Here is a 17,949-nt window from a genome sequence, read left to right on the forward strand (position 1 = left end):
ATCCGTCTATCTCATTTCCAAAATTCAAGGGCTCTAATGAGCAGTCCATTCAAACAGAGTACAGGAGGGCGCATGGATGATGGATAGAGATGACTCTGTGTTAAGTGATCCCCAGTCCAAGTCTGGAAAAAGGGTGCCAAGGGGCAATCTGCCGACGGGATGATGCAAACAAAGTTTTCCAATTCCCATTTCGTACGACGTCTTCTTCCTGGGCAGTATTTCTAGTGGGTCACTGGTCATCCGTGCTCCCAACACCAGTGTACTCAAAAGGACAGTAAGGAAAACAGACAAAGTGCTGAATTCCTTCCTCCTAAACACTAGCCCCGTGGCACAGAGTGGTAAGCTGCAGTACTGCAGCTCAAGCTCTGCTCATGGCCTGAGTTCAATCCTGGCAGAAGCCAGGTTCATGTAGCCAGCTCAAGGTTGACTCAGTCTTCCATCCTTCCGAGGTTGGTAAAATGAGTACCCATTTTCCTGGAGGTAAAGTGTAGATGACTGGGGAAGGCAATGGCAAACCACCCTATAAAAAAGTCTTCCAAGAAAACGTCGTGATGCGACATCCCCCATGGGTCAGTAATGACTTGGTGCTTGCACAGGGGACTACCTTTACCTAAACACTAGAAATCCATCAGTGCTCTCTCTTCCTGCCTCCCAGTTTTCCCCAGCATTATCCAGTCACTTTCAGGTTTATATATATTGCTGTAGACTAGCTTGAAAACTGATTCTCAGGACTTACAACTATTTTGCGATACTGTGGAAATATGCTCAGTTATGTTCCCTGGCTGCAGTCCTAAAGATAATTATTTAGTATTGCTTAATGCTGATTTTAATAGAAATTTCAAATAATGATGTTCAGAACTGTAGTTACAGCTGTCCTGTTGTAGTTTGTTTTCAGAGTTTGAATCAGAAAATCAAGTGTTTCCTATATATTTTTCTGTTTTTTCCCTTTTTTCATTTTCTTCCCTCCTTCTTTTTTCTTTTGTATCTTTTTCTTTTTTACTTTTTTCTTTTCTTTTTAAATGTATGCCTTTTTAAATTCTTAATAATTTTTTAAAAAAGACATAGGTATGGTTATTCGATTCCCTCATAAATTCCCTGCCCTGTGGTTTGAAGAAAAGCCCCCTTTAGTTAGTTTGTTTATTCTCTTCAGTCAAGATCTCAGAGTGGTTCAGAACAATCACAACAGCTAAAACCAATACAAAAACATGATATTCCATAAAATCACAATAAAACAACAGTCTAATACAAATAATTAAAAAACTCTAGTCCCAACCCCAGCCTATAAAACCCTGTGAATAACATAAAAATTACATGTAAATAAAATGCACAGCAATTTGCTCTGCTCCACAGAAGAATATTAGATAGCAAAAGTGTGTTGGAATAGTTCTGCCTTGCAGAGCTTCTGAAACATCAACAGTTCCTGCTGAGTGCTTGTGCCTTCTGACAATGCATTCCAGAAGGAGGGTGCCACAGTCATAAAGGCCCTCTTACTGGTGGAAGAAAGTCATGCCATCCCAGGGCCAGGAACCACCAGCAAATCCTGTGAGAATGGACAAAGTAAGCGGGGGGTCATAATGGGGGAGGTGTACACAAAGTTCTGGGGGTCCCAGACCATGAAGGATTTTAAAGGTGAGGACCTTGAATTGAATCTGGAGGCTAACTGGTAACCAGCGCAGCTTCTTCAAAATTGATGTTATATGAGCTGACCACGGTGACTTGGTCAGCAACCTAGCAGCCACATTTTGCACCACTTGAAGTCTCCAGAGTGTCTTCAATGATAGCCCTATGTAGAGCAAACTGCAGTAGTCTAAATGAGAAGTGATTAATGTGGGAAGGTCGGATAGAGGAAGATATGGGGAAAGTTGTCCGGCCTGGCAAAGGTAGAAAAATGCTCTTCTAGCCACCGTGGACTCCTGTTTGTCCATGGAGATAGATCAAGATGGGTAGCCATGTTAGTCTGTCTGTAGCAGCAGAAAAGAGCAAGAGTCCAATAGTACCTATAAGACTAACAAAATTTGTGGTAAGGTGTGAGCTTTTGTGAATCACAGCTAACTTATTCAGATACCTATGGTAGAAGGTATCTGAAGAGTGAGCTGTGACTCACGAAAGGTCATACCCTACCACAGATGTTGTTAGTCGTATAGGTGCTACTGGACTCCTGTTGTTTGTCCATGGAAAGCTTAGTGTCAAGCCAACCCCCCAAACTCTTCATGAAGTCTGCAGCTGAGTTTCATTGAGTAATGGGAGTGACATATTATTGCTCCTTCTCAAGCTGAATTCTTTATGACAGTGAAGGTCCTGTCAGCTGGAACAGGAAATGGTAGACAGCTGAAAAGGAGCTAGGGCTTTTTGCTAGCTTTTCTGGTAGTTCACAACACCCAATAAGATGAAACTTATCTTTCTAAAGCTCCTTTCTGAAGATGCCAGTTTTCTATTAATATTTCTGTTCAGATAGTAGTGCACCATGTCACAAAGTTTTGAATATGTACACATGAGTTGAGATATCAGATGTATGGATTGAAATGTCAGAGTATGGGTTGAAATATTGGATGGGAGTTTTGTTGTATAAAAAGTTGACAAGAATGTATTTCTTTTTATTTAGTAAAGACACCCATTCCTTTTATTAAGGGTACTTGTGATGGGAATTAATCGGCTTAATATTTCTTTGTTTTGATAGTTATGTTATTCTTGAACCTTGACTCTATACTGAGTGAAATGTTGGTTTTCCATTAGATAATATCGAGGGAAGCCAGTTTTAAAAATTAAGTGTAAACCCTACCCCGCCCCCCCCGCCCCCCGCCACTTTTGGTAAGTCACTGACATCCTTATTCGGGAACTGCAAGTATAGAGGTATGGTAAGTCCTTTTTATAAACTGTGATGTGGCACAGGCAACAGTATATTGCCACTAAAGGTTGTGTTTATCTTGCTTTTTACTTACTAAAGCATTTTCTGACTGTGCAAATGTGTGTACCTCTAAGTGACACTTCCTGTCTCTTTGCCGTTCAGTTCGGTTAAGGAGGAAATCAAGACGCCGTTCACAATGGGGCAAAGGCATTATTAAAAAGAGAAAAGTCAATAATCTGAAGAAAGATGAGGATGATGCCAAGTTTGCTGATGACGAAAATCAGGGGGAGGACAGCAAGTTGCTAGAGAATGGGGAGCTTGAGGGGAGTACAGACTGCCTAGACGAGAATGGAGAGGAAACCGGAGATCTCTCAATGACAAACGACGAGTCCTCTTGTGATATCATGGATATACATGCTGAGCAAAGACTCAATAATGGGACGGTAGGGAAAGAAAGCAGTATTCCGTCCACGGAAGAGAGTTCAAATGAATCTTTGCTAGTAAGTAGCAAGGTTACTGTGAATGCAGGAAAGGACTCAAGAAAGGAGTCATCGTTCAAGAGCGACTGTATAAACGGTGAGGCCTCCGAGGGCACACCTACTTCAGCATGTCAGTATGACAAATGCGATTCACTGAACGCTGCTTCTCCTTCCGGCATCCTCAACACATCTGCTCCCCTACAAAACGAAACCACTGATGATCACCAAAAAGAAAACACAGAATCTTCCGGTGAGAATCTGGAAGCCGAACAGATAAAGCAGTCTGGTACTGAGGCACCGCAATGCAGCAATAATGAAAAGAGATCACAAGACATAGATACTGATGCTAAAGATACCGAATCAGATAAAGAAGGTATGCGTTTATCATTTTTTAAAAGACCTGATCTGATCTCACTGTCAGAATGAATGCATATGCGGATAATTCTTATTCCAGCAGATATGAGGCAGTGGGTTAGGTCCTGTAGCTGAAAACAGAGTTGAACCTGGGTCAATCCGCTCTTCTTCAGATATCAGCAATACCCACCTTCCACAATCCTGTGGTCACTGTAGGTCTAAGGCAGTGCAAGTGTGGTTTGTGATATAATTTAACTCCCTTCGGAGGGGTCAGGCTATATTTTAGGGTCTCTGAGTAGTTGATCAACTGGGGTGGTGTTTGTAAAAACAGCACGATACTATGGAGAGATCACTTATTCAATTGCCCTAAGGGCCAGCGGAAAAATCCGCTTTGTGGGTCACCCAGTATTTATCCCTAGATAGCACTGGTTTTGTTGCTGCTGAGATCTTTCATGAAAACAGACTATAGAAAGGAAATTAAAAAATGCAAGGGAGAGTAATGTGAAAACCAGGCTGTCTTTGGTAGTTTCCTGAAAAGGCAAGGTGGGAAAAGTTGTTTCCATTTGTGGTATTTTACTATCTTTCATTCTCCAGTGAGTGTTTGCAAAGTGGTTTACGGTATAAAACTCCTTTGCTCTGTTCTCCTGAATGAAAATATTTCCGGCTTTGAAACTAAAACTGCATGTTCACAATTTTGAATACTGACCTCTACAGGTATCAGTCTGGCCTGATTTGCGTTGTTTGTTTCCTAACTACAGGTACATTGAAAAACAAAAAACCTCGTAAAGTTCCTTTGGCACAAGTTCCAGAGGAACAGTTGGATCCAGTACCTCCTGTAGTTGTTGACCATGACAGATTAAAGGTAGGACTAATTGGACGTGCCCTGTTCTTCAGAAGTTATTTTGAATTGTAGGAAATTAGAGTATAGTGCAGTCCATGTTCATTATGTGGAGAACTTAATTCATTTACAAAATTTATAACCCACCTTTCTCCCCAATCAGGGCCATTTTGTAAAAATTGAAGCTTGATGTAAGTTATTTGTGTCAATATCACTTTTCTGTCATATACTCCAAGTGGCTTCCAGATACACAGATAATCCCTAAAACATTAAAAAACAATAGCAGTAGATTTGGCCAGTTACTGGTGCCTTAAGCTTTTGGCACCATTCAGATGCAATAGCAAACCAGTGGCTTGACTCCAAGGGAGTGTTTCTGTGGATTAAAGAGTTTCCAGTAGCAGAGCTAACTTTCTCGCCTCCCTCCTCCTGCTGAAGCCTGAATTACTTCACTGCGATGTTGCTTTTAGGGGACCCTGTCTCATCCTTTTAGGCTGTAGCAGAAGTGGCAGGATAGGCTGGTAGAAATTGTTCTGTTCACAGACACATCCTACTACATCCAAGCCACTGCTTGGGAGCTGCTCAGGATTTCATGGCCTCGATGGCAAGCATGGATCTGTCTTAGATAATAGGTGGACCTATGCATTGTGCAAGCTACACACTTTGTTCTGGGTGGAATGCATGTGATTTGAGGGTGGAAGAATGGATGATGGTTCCTTTATCATGGACAGATCCCTATTTGCTTGAGTTTAGACTTTCAGGGGTACCAAGTTTGTGCAGGGATGAGGAGATCTACTAAATAATCTGCCCACAGAGCCAGACGGATCCGAATGGCTTTCTGATGGCTCTATTGATATGGTTGTTGTTTTTCTTGATGCTGTGGTTGATCTCTGGAATGAGGAAATGATGAGAATGGGTGACATGATTGCTCCCAGCCCCCCTTTCTCAAGTGTTAGAACCCAGGTAGCCCCTTGGTTACTGGGGTTGTAGGCAATGAAAAGACAAGGGAGATGGATAGAGCGACAGTGAAGGAATAATTGGAACAAAGTCAGTGAGACACAGGCAGAAGTTCATTTTAAAGCATACTCCGTGGTGGTGGTGGTGGTGGTGGTGGCAGCGGCTGTGGCGGCGGCAAAGAAACAATATTTTCCCATCACCCTTGTATTCACACAATGTAGATCAGCAAAGCTGTTCAAGGTGGTCAGAGGCCAGTTGGAATATGGCCTACAGGAGGAGGTGGACTGCTCGGTGGCCCACTGTGACTGTTTTCTTCTACACTTTGCATATAAAATCTTTTGCATCTGTACCATATCATTCAGTTATTTAGGATACTTTTCAGTTTATTCAGTTGGAGGATGTGGACATGATCCTTGGGAGTCTGAGGCCTACCACTTGTTTGGCCTTCCTGGTATCCACTATTAAAGAAGTCTACCCTGGACCCAGGAGATTTCAATAACCAGTCTCAAATGTTTCATTCTTGAGCAAGGTGATTGAATGAGTATTGGCTGGACAACATTCCTGGATGAAGTGAATTGTTGGAATCCTTTCCAGTGTGGTTTCAGACCCGGTTTGGGGACAGCCCTGGAGCTGGACCATATGAGACATTTTTCACAAGGAGGGTCGGTGCAAGTTTACCTGAAAAATGTAGAAGACACCTTCCCCTCTCTGCTGCTGCCCTCTGCCCTCTCTGAACGTGTGTGTGCTGAACATGTGTGAGCTGCTGAAGATGCAAATCTTTCTTCCGGGCACAAGCCCCCCCCCCCCCGGACCCGAGGGCGCCCTGGGAGAGAGCAGCAGCAGCCCACCCAGGAACGGTCTTGGGGGGCCCTCATGTCTAGCAGGCTTGTGCCTGGAAGAAGGATTTGCGTCTTCCAACAGCTGAAGCGCACACCCTGAGGCGCAGCTGTTTCTCCAGATCCTTCCCGCTTTCTCCTTTCCCCTTTGCTTTCTTCTGTCATTATTCCATCCCACCCCCACCCCAGTCCCCCCAAAGAAACTTTCCAGTTTGTGAGGTGACAGGCAGGAGATGGAGGGGGGATGCCTTGGGGCTCCAAGCCCCTAAACACATGTTCAGAGAGGGCAGCAGGCAGTGAGCAGTGGCAGAGAGGGGAAGGTGTCTCCTACATTTACCAGGTAAAATTGCGCTGACCCGCCTTGTGAAAAATGTCGTTTGGTCTGGCTCTTGGTTGCTCTGGTAGATGACCTGTGTTGGGAAAAGGACAGAGAGAGTGCAGCCTTTTGGTTCTGCTGGACCTCTCAGCGGCTATCGGTATCATAGGTCATGGTATCCCATGACTACATTTTTGGGTTGGGACTGGGAGTCGTTGTTGTTGTGGCCACTGAGCAGCAGCTTCAAAAGAAAGTCGTGGTATATCCGCAGTGGGAAAACGGAGAAAATTCAGTTCTGTGACCCGTGACTCCCTTGCACGTGTGGAACTCTGGAGATTATGAGAATCAGAATGGACTCTGAACCGCTGCAATTTGACCATGCAGAAAAGCCCTCTGAGTGGGCACTAATCTGCCTAGAAGAGTAGTATATAAGTGCAGTTTTTATTATTAATAGTACTATACTGGAACTTTAAACTGTTTTTTTCATAAATGATAAATTATCTTCATTATTCATAAAGCTAGTGTTATATAGTGGGCTGTGATACAGCACTTCACTGGCTGAAGCAGACAGTAGCAGAGTGGTCATTGGTTGCTTTTGCCACAACCACAATGAACCACAGACTACGATGAAGCCAAAGCTTTCAATCCTGATTTTCAGGGGTGTGTGTGTGTGTGTGTGTGTTGTGTCAGAATCATGATGACGTTGCTCAGAAAAGTGAGAAGCCCTGTTTAGAAGCTGAATTTCAAAGCAGGAGCCTTGAATTGGGAGGGGAGATTCAAACAAGCATTTTATTCCCCATCCCCACAAGAAATGTGCATGAGAAGAGTGCAGAAGCGTTGGCATAGCAGGAGTATGCATGAACACATAATTCAGTTTCTCTCCCCCTGGTCCCCTCTCCCCAGCTCATTACCTGGCATTTAAATGGGGCCTCTCTAGAGCAAACATCCTGGAGCTTTACCTAGCTGCAGCTTTGTCATAATTCTTTGTTTGAAAATAATGCTTCTGTTGAGGAAGAGTGGCATTATGACAGAGCCAATCAGATTTTGCTGTGTTATTGACGACAGTAGGGGTAAATGAAGCTAATTCAGAGAAAGGACGCTGACCTTGTACTGAACTGTTTTCATTTACTCAGTGGTGTCACATAGCCAAATCTGATCGGCTTCATGATGTTGCTGTTACTCAGATGAAGAGGTATTTTAAAGTGAAAAGTGGTGCTGCACTAAACAGGGGCTGCACATGGGGAACCAGTGCAAAAGGATAATTCCCAAAGGACGCCCCCCCCCCCGACTTTCTGGTCCTCAGAGAGTTCCCTTTTAGGTTAAAAAAAAGTTATTCTCAGACATCTGGCACCGAGAACCTTCCAATTTGTCAGAGTATTGTGATACTTTCCACAATATGAACATCAGTTTGATTTCACAGGGTAGTGGTTTTATATAATTACTAAAAATGTTCTTTGCCTTCCGTACAGAATTAACAAAGAATCTCAGTTGCATATTAATGTGAACAAAGGCCATCAAGTACTAAATTGTTCCCACACTGCTGCTGTTTTGTTGTGGCATATGATGTTGTCAGCTGCCAAAGCACAGGCTGTGCTAATTCTCTGTGTGGTCCAGCATTTAGTACGGTAGTGATGCCAGGTGAAGGTTTAATAGTAATTCGGCTTCTGCCTTTGTAACAAATGATGACTCGGGTTTCACAAGCAAGAGCTTTTTAAAATGTTCCTCCCGATGTGATCTTTCTTTGATAGAACTTGCTAGAATTGCTGGTTCAGAAAAGTGACAACTTGACTGTGGCTCAGCTTGAGAGGTTGTACTCGCTTCTCAATCAGTGTATCTACCGGCATCGTAAGGATTATGATAAGTCACAGCTTGTAGAGGTAAGTTTACACAACTATGTCAGTTGTGTGATTTTTTTAAACACATTTAGCTGAGTGTTTCTTCAGAGTTAACTTTGGATAGTGATTTTATCTTGAGACGTCTTTTCAGCCTGTGGTTCTTAATCTTGCCAGTGTTTTTGTGTAGCAGAACTAATCTAGAATTCACTGTTCAGCCACACAGAGGAGGAGGAACTGTGTGTGTTTGTTGTCAAAATTATTGCTTTATATTTGTGAGTGGTTGTGATACGTAACAAGCTCTGAAAGACTTAAACTCATTCCCTTGACAAGATTTTTCAAATTAAATATAAATATATTGTCGAAGGCTTTCACGGCCGGAGAACGATGGTTGTTGTGGATTTTCCAGGCTGTATAGCTGTGGTCTTGGCATTGTAGTTCCTGACGTTTCACCAGCAGCTGTGACTGGCATCTTCAGAGGTGTAGCACCGAAAGACAGAGAGTTTGACACTGAGAGATCTCTGTCTTTCGGTGCTACACCTCTGAAGATGCCAGTCACAGCTGCTGGCGAAATGTCAGGAACTACAATGCTAAGACCACGGCGATACAGCCCGGAAAATCCACAACAACCATAAATATAAATATTTGTTTCTTAAACAAAATGCAGCCTCATCACTCATTGAGTGGAATTGCAATGACCATTATTGAGGAGATACATGTTTCTAAGAGAAACATGTTTGTTTTTCCTTTTTAACCTATTCTGTTACAAAACACACACCCCGGCATTATAGACCAATTCAAAAACTAATGAAAATCTGTGAAGCCGATTTTAAGAAGAGGAAGATTGTGCGATTGAGTCACAGCTGAATCATGGCAACCTTAATCCTGGGGCTTTCCAGGTTCTTTGCCATTACCTTCCTCTGTGTAGCAACCCCTGTCTTCCTTGTTAGTCTCCCATCCAAGTACTAACCATGGCCAGCTCTGCTTAGCTCCCAAGCTCTAAAAAACTCAGGTTTCAGCCCAGGCTATCCAGGTTGCTACAAACTGAGTTCAAGACAGGAGCGTATTTATTCCTGTTGATGTAATTGGGGACTTAAACCAGCTTATACCCAAGAACTTTAATTGGATTATAGTTTGAACTGTGACCATGCTATTTCTGAGAATATCCTACAAAGAGAATTGTTCTTTTAAATCCGTATGCATGTGAGAGTTCTGTTGGCAGTTTTTGCACGTTTAATTTCTGGTACGTGGCCTTGTTGATCTGCAGTAGAACAGCAGAATTTGAGTCCAGTGGCACCTTATAGACCAACAAGATTTTCAGAATATAAGTTTTCGAGAGCCAGTTCCCTTCTTCAGATACCTTTTGCATGGTTGCTTCCCTCCGCCCTCCCCACTCCCAAGCAGCTGGGAGAAGTTAACATTCTTGCCTTTGCCTTTCAGGAGATGGAAACAACTGTTCATACCTTTGAAACATTCCTTTGAACTCTGCAAGGGGTGTGAGGGTCTCTCTCTTCATAAGCTGCTCGCCGGAGAGCAGCCCTCTGAGCCATTCGATTTCCAGTTGCACCAAGTATGTGCAGAGCCATGGTCTTAGCATGCTTGCTCTCTCTGTCTCACTTTCTGTTAATGAATTTGGTGCTATTGTCTCAGGTACCTGAAACCAGCCAGCCTACAAGAACCAAACGGAACTTCATAATATTTGTATCTTGATATAAATAAAGAATACAATGCCACAACTTGGAGATTTTTTTTTTGGTGCTACAGGTACTGCTCTCATTTCTGCTGTCTACATGCATTATTTTGTGAGAAGCTTCAGGCAAAATGGAGCAGGCTGAAGAAAAACAAAACAAAATCAAACCACCACATGTAAACTGGATAGAACCGATCTAAACTGATTGTTTTGAAGTGGGCAGCTTTCAAAATTTTACTTTCTGTTCCCCCTCCTTCCCTTTTTTTATTCTCCGAGGTAATGGACTGAAACCTGTTTTTACAGCTGGCAGTGAAGAATTGTGGTAACAATGAATTAACTTGGTATACAATAATGTGAAGATGAGGCTCTCTAGAGCTGCCTTCAATGTGCCTTTTTAGTCAGAGGAGGAGGAAGAGGAGAAGGCTGTTAAAACGGTTGGGATTGTAGCCAATGTGACAGAGTTAGAAAGTTCTTTTCAAAAGCCTGTGTTCCCAAAGAACAGCTTCAGGTCCCCCCCCCCCCACTGTCGAACAGCAGCCAGTATTATGTTTTTAACATGTCTGTGTTGCTCTGCAGAAGATTAAATTATGGACATAACCGCAGGTTATCTCAGAATGATAAAAATGCATATTTTGTTTCATGGGTGTATTTTTTTTAAAAGCAAGTTACCTGGTGAAAAGTTTGCAGTGGACGATAAAGGTGGCTGTAGTCATTTTTTAAAAAAATGTTCCATCTTTATTCTTTTAGGGTTTTTTCCCCTTAAACAAACAGATTTCTTTCTAAACTTTCATTATGTTGGAAGTTACAACTAACTGGGTGGTCATAGGCAGGAAAGATAGTTTGTTCTGCAATCCTTTTAAAGTATGAATGAGACTAGGTTCATGTTCAGTTCAGTACATATTAAAACAGTATTAATGAGAAAATAACTGAATGGCCGTTCTTTGGTTGTTGGCTGTTTTTTGGATCCCTGAACTGGCCTGTGATGGTTGCAGTTCTCTAGAGCTTAAAGACATGGTGATAGTTCTTAAACTCAGTTCTTTTTGGGGAAAGGAAGAGGAGGTGGCACACTCTAGGCAGCAGGAAGTCTGTGGCAGGCCCAGCCATTGGACAGTCTCCCAGGCAGGTTTCTCTCGGATCACCCCATGGAAGGAGGAGGTGGAGAGGTGAGCACCTGGCTTTAGACGTTGCAATAGGGAGAATTCATTGACAATGTTACCTGAAACTGCAGGAGTGTCTTTCCAAAATATGCAACTCAGTAAGCTTTGTTGTAAATCAAGCAAAAACCGTCTTGGACTACCGCAGAGACTCTCAGCTACCTCAGCTTTTTGTATTTTTGTTACCAACAGTGTTTACAGAAAGCTGTAATTGCTCTGCTGCTGTTCACATACTGAAGCTAAGGTACATGTCACCCAGGTGCGTTGCTCATTCGCAGTATGCCACTGATGAAAATCAGATGCTGGCCCCGGGTTGCTGCAGTAATCCAAAGTGCTTTCTTCTTTTCGTTCGAGATTTTGACATCCAAGTTTCCTGATTCTAGCCAAGCCTGCCCCGGCCCACCCGCTCCCAAATGCCACTTGTTTAATTCTTGGTATGCTTTTAGTCACCCTGTTCGAAACACACCTCCTGTAGAAATGCTGTATTTTTAAGTGGGAAAGTGCGATTAAAACAAAAACATTTTAAAACTAGTACTTTGCTCCTTTTTAGAAAATTGATTGTGGAGGATTTTTTCCCATTTTTTCCGTTAGTATTCATTTCCATCAACACCGTTTAGAATGTTTTGCTGTCAGATCCATTAACATTTTGTATTTTGATGGAAATTGTTACAAAACTCTTTAAGATTTGATGAAATAAAAATGTAGCAGATTTTTTGTAGCAAGTTTCTGGTAAAACGATTTTTTGCAAGTCTCGGGTTCTTGCAGCATTTTTTAAAATATTGTAGTTTGAAGATTCCTTTGTTCAAGTAGCCGCAGCACTTGTGAAAAGGAAAAAACTGCATACATTTTGTAACAGGTTGCTAAATTTGTACAAGCTGAAATAATTTAAATATGGTAATCAGATAATTTGAAAGAGAGTATCTTGAATTTGTGTCCAGCATTAAAAATGCTTCCAACTGATCAGTTATAAAAAAGAAAAAAAATGTTACAATCTCTAGTAGTTTTTGAATGTTGATAAAGTGAGGAACAGCCTCTAAATGTTTTAGATCTTTTGGAAGAATTAGCTTATATAAATGTATTAGTGGGCAACATGATTAAAATTATATATTCACCCCTTTGGCTCCAAAACCACACTAATACATGTATTGCTTTGCTTTGCTTTACTAATAGCTTCGTGGTTGTAGGGTTAAACCTGTTAATCTCTCCATGTTGTCAAGCTGTTTACTATTTGTAATTTTTGTTTTATTATTATTATTGTTTTGCCACATAAAATTGGCAATAATTTGTACAAATCAATTCCTGTTTCTTGTTATGACTATTACCAATGAACTCCTGGACAAGGCCTTCTCCTAGGGCCAGACGGAGGTTAAATTTCTGTGGGGCTAATGATGGAACTGCTCTAAGATGAACTTGGCTGTGGAGTTAATTGTGTTTGCAAGCTTGAATTTCATCTGTGATTAATTTATGTTTTGTGTCCTCTGTATTGTTACTTGAGTTTTCTCATATGCCAATGTATTTATTATAGGATTATAGATTATTATTATTTTTTGCTAATATCTCGTCTTCCCATTCTTTTAAGTTGAAGGGTCAGTTCTGGCTTTGTTTGGTATTTTGAATGGCTGGTCCTGTGGCTGGTAGTCTTTCTCTCCCTCCTTCCCTTGCCCCCTCCTCCTTTTTTGTAAATTCAACATGAGCTTGAATTTGAGCTTGTACCTGCTTCTCTTCTATATTGTACATTGGTTTACTTAGGCAATGGGGATGTCTTGTTTTTGATTTCATTCTTGTGTGTCTACTTTTGGATTAAGTAAACTTATGTCTTCAGCTATGATAAATTTTGGATTCTATAAGTTGTATCCAGAATTGTGTTTCACTTGACTTCTTTTTCTTTCTTTCTTTCTTTCTTTGCTTCTTGACTTCCTTTTGCATTAGTTAAGTAAATTATTTAATTTTTTGAATTTCTGGATATTTTGAACATTTTACTGTAATTTGTAATATAACTGCTGTGAAATACTTGAATAAAGATGACAAGTAAGATGTCGTCAGTGTCTTCTGAATGCTGTTGTATTTTCTGCTTAGGAGTCTGATACAAAGGGATTAAACGGTTTGGGTGGTATCATCCATGTATGCCCAGAAAAGGCAGAACTGGATCCAGGCTGCACAAGAGGAAGGACCTCTTGTAAGGAGCCCTTCCTTGTCTTCTCATCTCCTACCCAGTGTCTCTCTTAAATACTTTCATACAAAATGCACCATGCAAAATGCAAGGGGGGGGGTAATTTAACCTTGAATTTCAATTGCCATGTATATTGAGAGTTCCTGAACCCCCAGCATAGAACTTTCAGGGTGTGTGGCGAGGGCCTGGGGGCGGGGAGGCCAGAATGATTTGCTTGCAGAAATTCTTTCAACTTGCATTACTCTGAATCCAACAGAAGTGTCACTCCAAGTTAAAACAAAATATGGAAAACTTTTTGTTGCCATGGATTCACGGTGCTTACTTTTCCCTCTTAGACAGCAGTTCTCCCTTCCATACTGCAAAATCCCTCAGTTGTAGAAGCATCAGGGTTTGGGATGTTTTTTTAGAAACACAGGTCCAAAGCCTGTTGGAGCTCACCAAATTAGTTACGTGGTTCTTTTGATCAAGATCATTATGATACTGCAAGCTGAATAACTCCATGAAATGGGAGCCTCTGCAGAACAGAAATGTCTCACCATTCAGCAAGGCAAAAAGAAGCCTTATCATGTGTACAATCCAACTGTCTTGCTTTGCTATACTTTCTTTTCTGCGCTGTGGAGGTGTGGAACAGTGTCCTCTAATGGAACAGCCAGAGGGATTACCAAACAATTAGTTGTTCACATATTGGTTTTTAGTGGTACAAAGCCCATTAGGGATGCATGGACTCCAGAGGTGTTGCCTGTAACTTCAGGTACAATGTATTCCTCTTATTGTTTGGTGTAGTTGTTAATGCGAGATTCCTCATTTTCATGCATATTTTCATCTGAGTCTTTATGTCATTACATTGTACACAGAATGGAATCATCATTTCTTTTTTAAAAATGATTGTTGAAAACACCTTTAAAAAACATCAATTAAAGAGTAAAGCCTAAATTGCAAAATTGTGTATGGTTCTAAATTTCTACTGGCACTCATGAAAACGAAATAGTCGGTATCGATTAAGTGTATATCAACTGCAGCCAACTTTTTTTAAGCAGGCACAGTTCTTACCATTAATATGGTTAACGGGACCAGTCTGTCTCAGCAGTAAACTCATAAAAGCCAGATCAATTTTGCCTGAAAAAGTAGCTGACAAAGGCTTTATTAATTAAGTTGTAATTTCTTATTTAATGTTCTGCATGGCCTTCTGATGCTGCTAGAGTGGAAATAGCAGTGCCCTGGAAAAGACTTAACTGATCTGCAATTAAAACTCGATACAAGGAGGGTTTCCAAGAGCTTGGCTCCATCAAAATTGCCTTGCAGTTTGGTATCTCTTAGGCACATGTGGCTGGAAGACAATGCAGCTGTGCTTGAAAAGTTGAAAATACTGTTGGCAGTTTTTTTTTTTAAGTCTAGTATTTCTATGAAACTTGTGAATTCTGTTTTGTTCTTTTGGCGTATTTGTGTATATGTGATTGCATAAAAGATACTAAAAATATAAAGGTTTTTTTTTTACTGCATTAACAGCAGTAAATTTTACTGAAAGGTGCAATTACCCAAATTTGCATCCCAAGAGATCTTTGCATTCAATTATGGCAATTTCCATTGCTGGTGTTTGCATTCTCACAGTTTAGGAAAATATTGAAAGCAGTTACGTAGCAGAGAATGTATTTGTTTCTGCTTCTCATCATATGCTGAGGAGAGTAATTGAGAACATTAGGCAAAGTCCACGCAGACTGTATTTAGGATATTAGCTGTCTGTGCTCTAGCTGTGGCAAATGAAGCCACGGAAGCTTGCTGGGGCCATTTTTTCCTCCTCACAAGGTGGTGGTCAGGCTACAAGGGAGGAGAGGGAAATGCTGATGTGTGTAATAAAGTATATAAATATTTGTGCGGACATCAGTTTTAAATTTTCCCAGTCCCAGGTAACTGCTCAGCACAGATGATGCAATGTACCCTAAGGGCCGTGTGCTTTGCTTTGTTTTCCACAAAAGATTTTAAAAGCGGTTAGATGTGTGGCCAGGCTGTAATTTACTCCACTTCTCTTTTATTCAGTACATTTTTATCCTGCCCTTTCTTAGTGCACTGTATGTGAGTCCGCCGTCATACCTTCACAACAATCCTGTAAGGTAGGTTAGGCTGAGTGAGTGCCAGGCCCAGAGTTGCCCAGTGAGCTTCATGGCAGGATGGGAATTTGAACCTGGGTCTCCCAGATGTTGACTGAATGCTCTAACTATGTCACCAAGCTGGCACACACTGCATAGGACTCATGGTTGTGCTTTCCGGTCAGCCTGGTAAAAAAAAGACTCTGCCTTACCTGTTGACTGTGCAAGACTTAGTCATGCACGCACTGGCATGGAAATCATTTGAGCTGTTTTTTTAAACTTCTGTGTCTCCAGAAGAGCCTTTAATAGTGGCTTGATGGCATTTGTCACAATGGGTGGAGCATTCTGAATTACATATCTATTAGAATGTGGATGATAATGTATCTTACGAGATATAGCCAAGTAATGTAAGATTTGAATCCGTTACTAAAAGCCTCTGGCTGCTTCTCCCATTCTTCTTGATGCAATAGGTGCAGGGTTGGCTGTATATTTATCAGGTGCTCAGAGCACTTCCCAATCTTGTGTCAGGCCCACTGCACGAAATGCTGGATGTAGATACTACTGAGCTCCAGAAACAACATTCCTACTATGTGCTTTTATGCCTAGGTAGTACCTAATCTCACAGAGAACTGGTATGGAGGAAAGCCATGTCAAAAGCTAGATTTACAATCTCACTGCTTTTAGATTCCCATTTTTCAGGTGAAATTCTGGAAGCTGGGCTATCTGATCTTGAAGAAGAATTTGGGGAGATTTATCCAACAAGAATACACTGAAATTGAAATGAAGGTTGGTGGGGGGAGTCCCATTGTGTAGTTAACATGTGTAGCACTTTAATCCAGAATTTACTAAAAGTGCTAAGAGTTAGAACTCTTGGGTACTTCCGAGCATGCTTTGGTTTGGCAGAATGTCTCCTTGTGCCTAAGGTCCAAATTCGTGGTGTTTTGTAGCATTTATCACTTACAGCTAGAACATACAATCGCCCTGGCGATGCAATATTCATGTAATATACGTCCCCATTTAGTTTATAACTTATTTACTGAAGAGTTCAATTAAGGACAGCGGCACAAGTTGACTTCTTTCGGAAAGACTCACGCTCTTATCATCTGCACTTAGGTACTGTTAAAGGATGGCTGAAATATTCACAGGAGTTATTCGTACATACTTGATGAAAGGACTAAATGCACATGGGGTGACTAAAAATGAGCGGGTTGATGTGAACCTTTTGTGGTAATTGTAACGGCCCGTTCATACATGCCAGTTATCTCTGTATGCTGCAGTCAACTGCTGCATTTGTGTGTGTGAAACGCACCTTTGGGTTTTCAGCTCATCCAGAAGCGTATGATGGGGAAATGCCTCTTCCTGCTAGACTTGCCCGAGTGCTTAGCAGCTATGTATGATAGTAAACAGGATTTAAGATGCTAATTTCCCATTACGAGCAATAGCAAGCAGCCCACATTTGCGTGTGCACGTTTTAAAAGACAGCATGCAATTCGCCTAGTGAAGCAAGAGCTAGTATTGTCAAGAGAGTCTGTCCGTAGCAGTACAAAAGAGCAAGAGCCCAGTAGCTCCTATAAGACTAACAAAGTTTGTGGTAGGGTATGAGCTTTCGTGCGTAGCAGCTGTGACTCCCGAAAGCTCGTGCCCCTACCACAAATTTTGTGCTGCACAAATTTTGTTAGTCTTGTTACGTGCTACGGGACTGCTGGTCTTTTCTGTTGAGGCAAGGGAAGTGTTTTACTTAAGGCTTTAATCCTCCCACATTAAAGCATCCAAGTGTGTGATGGCAACCCTGAGCTATTTGTGAGGTGCTGATGTGAAAATCAAAGATCACTTTGTGATAGTTGCTGGAAAACATGTCATAGTTGTTTCAAGGAAAAGAAGGGCAGGACAGCACTTCATGTGGGGAAATCAGTTCTAAACCCCATATTTCCAAAGATTTTTTAAAGGTTTTGGTAGCCAGAGCTGGAAAGAAAGCTTTATTAAGAACAACACTGTAACGTTGCTCTCGTTTGTTTAAAATAAAATAGTCCAATTAATGCTGAATCTAGATCTAGAAATAGATTTATTTTAACAAGAACTTAACAGTAAACATATATACAATATCATTACAGAAAACCCTGTGTTTTTAAGTATTCACAGAAACAGCCAGTTTTGCTCCAGTGTGAGAAGAAAAGAAATAAGATAAATGTGGAGATGTTGAATGTTGTTTAGCAAGGCTTACAAGCTAGCACCTCCTTTGGAGGTAGGCTGATGCTAAAATTTGACCTGCCCCGGGCAGTTAGGAACTTGCATGCCAATCTCTTTGGGTCCCCAATTTGCAACCTGGGCCGATTCCAGACGGCCCTCCCCATGCCGAAACGTTGTGCGGAAAACGCAAAATATCGCGTTTTCTCGCGC

At 41.5% G+C, this 17,949-nt stretch overlaps 1 protein-coding gene across 2 annotated transcripts in view; it reads left to right on the top strand.

Annotated features, from left to right (window-relative positions):
• The window catches only part of ATAD2B (ATPase family AAA domain containing 2B), a 101,581-nt gene extending 88,249 nt beyond the window's left edge, over positions 1–13,332 (top strand). For both annotated transcript variants that reach the window (XM_054994012.1, XM_054994083.1), the window contains exons 25-28: positions 3,008–3,697; positions 4,437–4,540; positions 8,371–8,499; positions 9,895–13,332. In XM_054994012.1, the coding sequence (XP_054849987.1) occupies positions 3,008–3,697; positions 4,437–4,540; positions 8,371–8,499; positions 9,895–9,936 (965 nt within the window). In that variant the 3' untranslated portion in view covers positions 9,937–13,332. The remainder of the gene's footprint in view (positions 1–3,007; positions 3,698–4,436; positions 4,541–8,370; positions 8,500–9,894) is intronic.
• The last annotated feature ends 4,617 nt before the right edge of the window (positions 13,333–17,949 follow it).

The sequence above is a fragment of the Eublepharis macularius genome, chromosome 1 (genome assembly GCF_028583425.1).
Source record: "Eublepharis macularius isolate TG4126 chromosome 1, MPM_Emac_v1.0, whole genome shotgun sequence".
Taxonomy (NCBI): domain Eukaryota; kingdom Metazoa; phylum Chordata; class Lepidosauria; order Squamata; family Eublepharidae; genus Eublepharis; species Eublepharis macularius.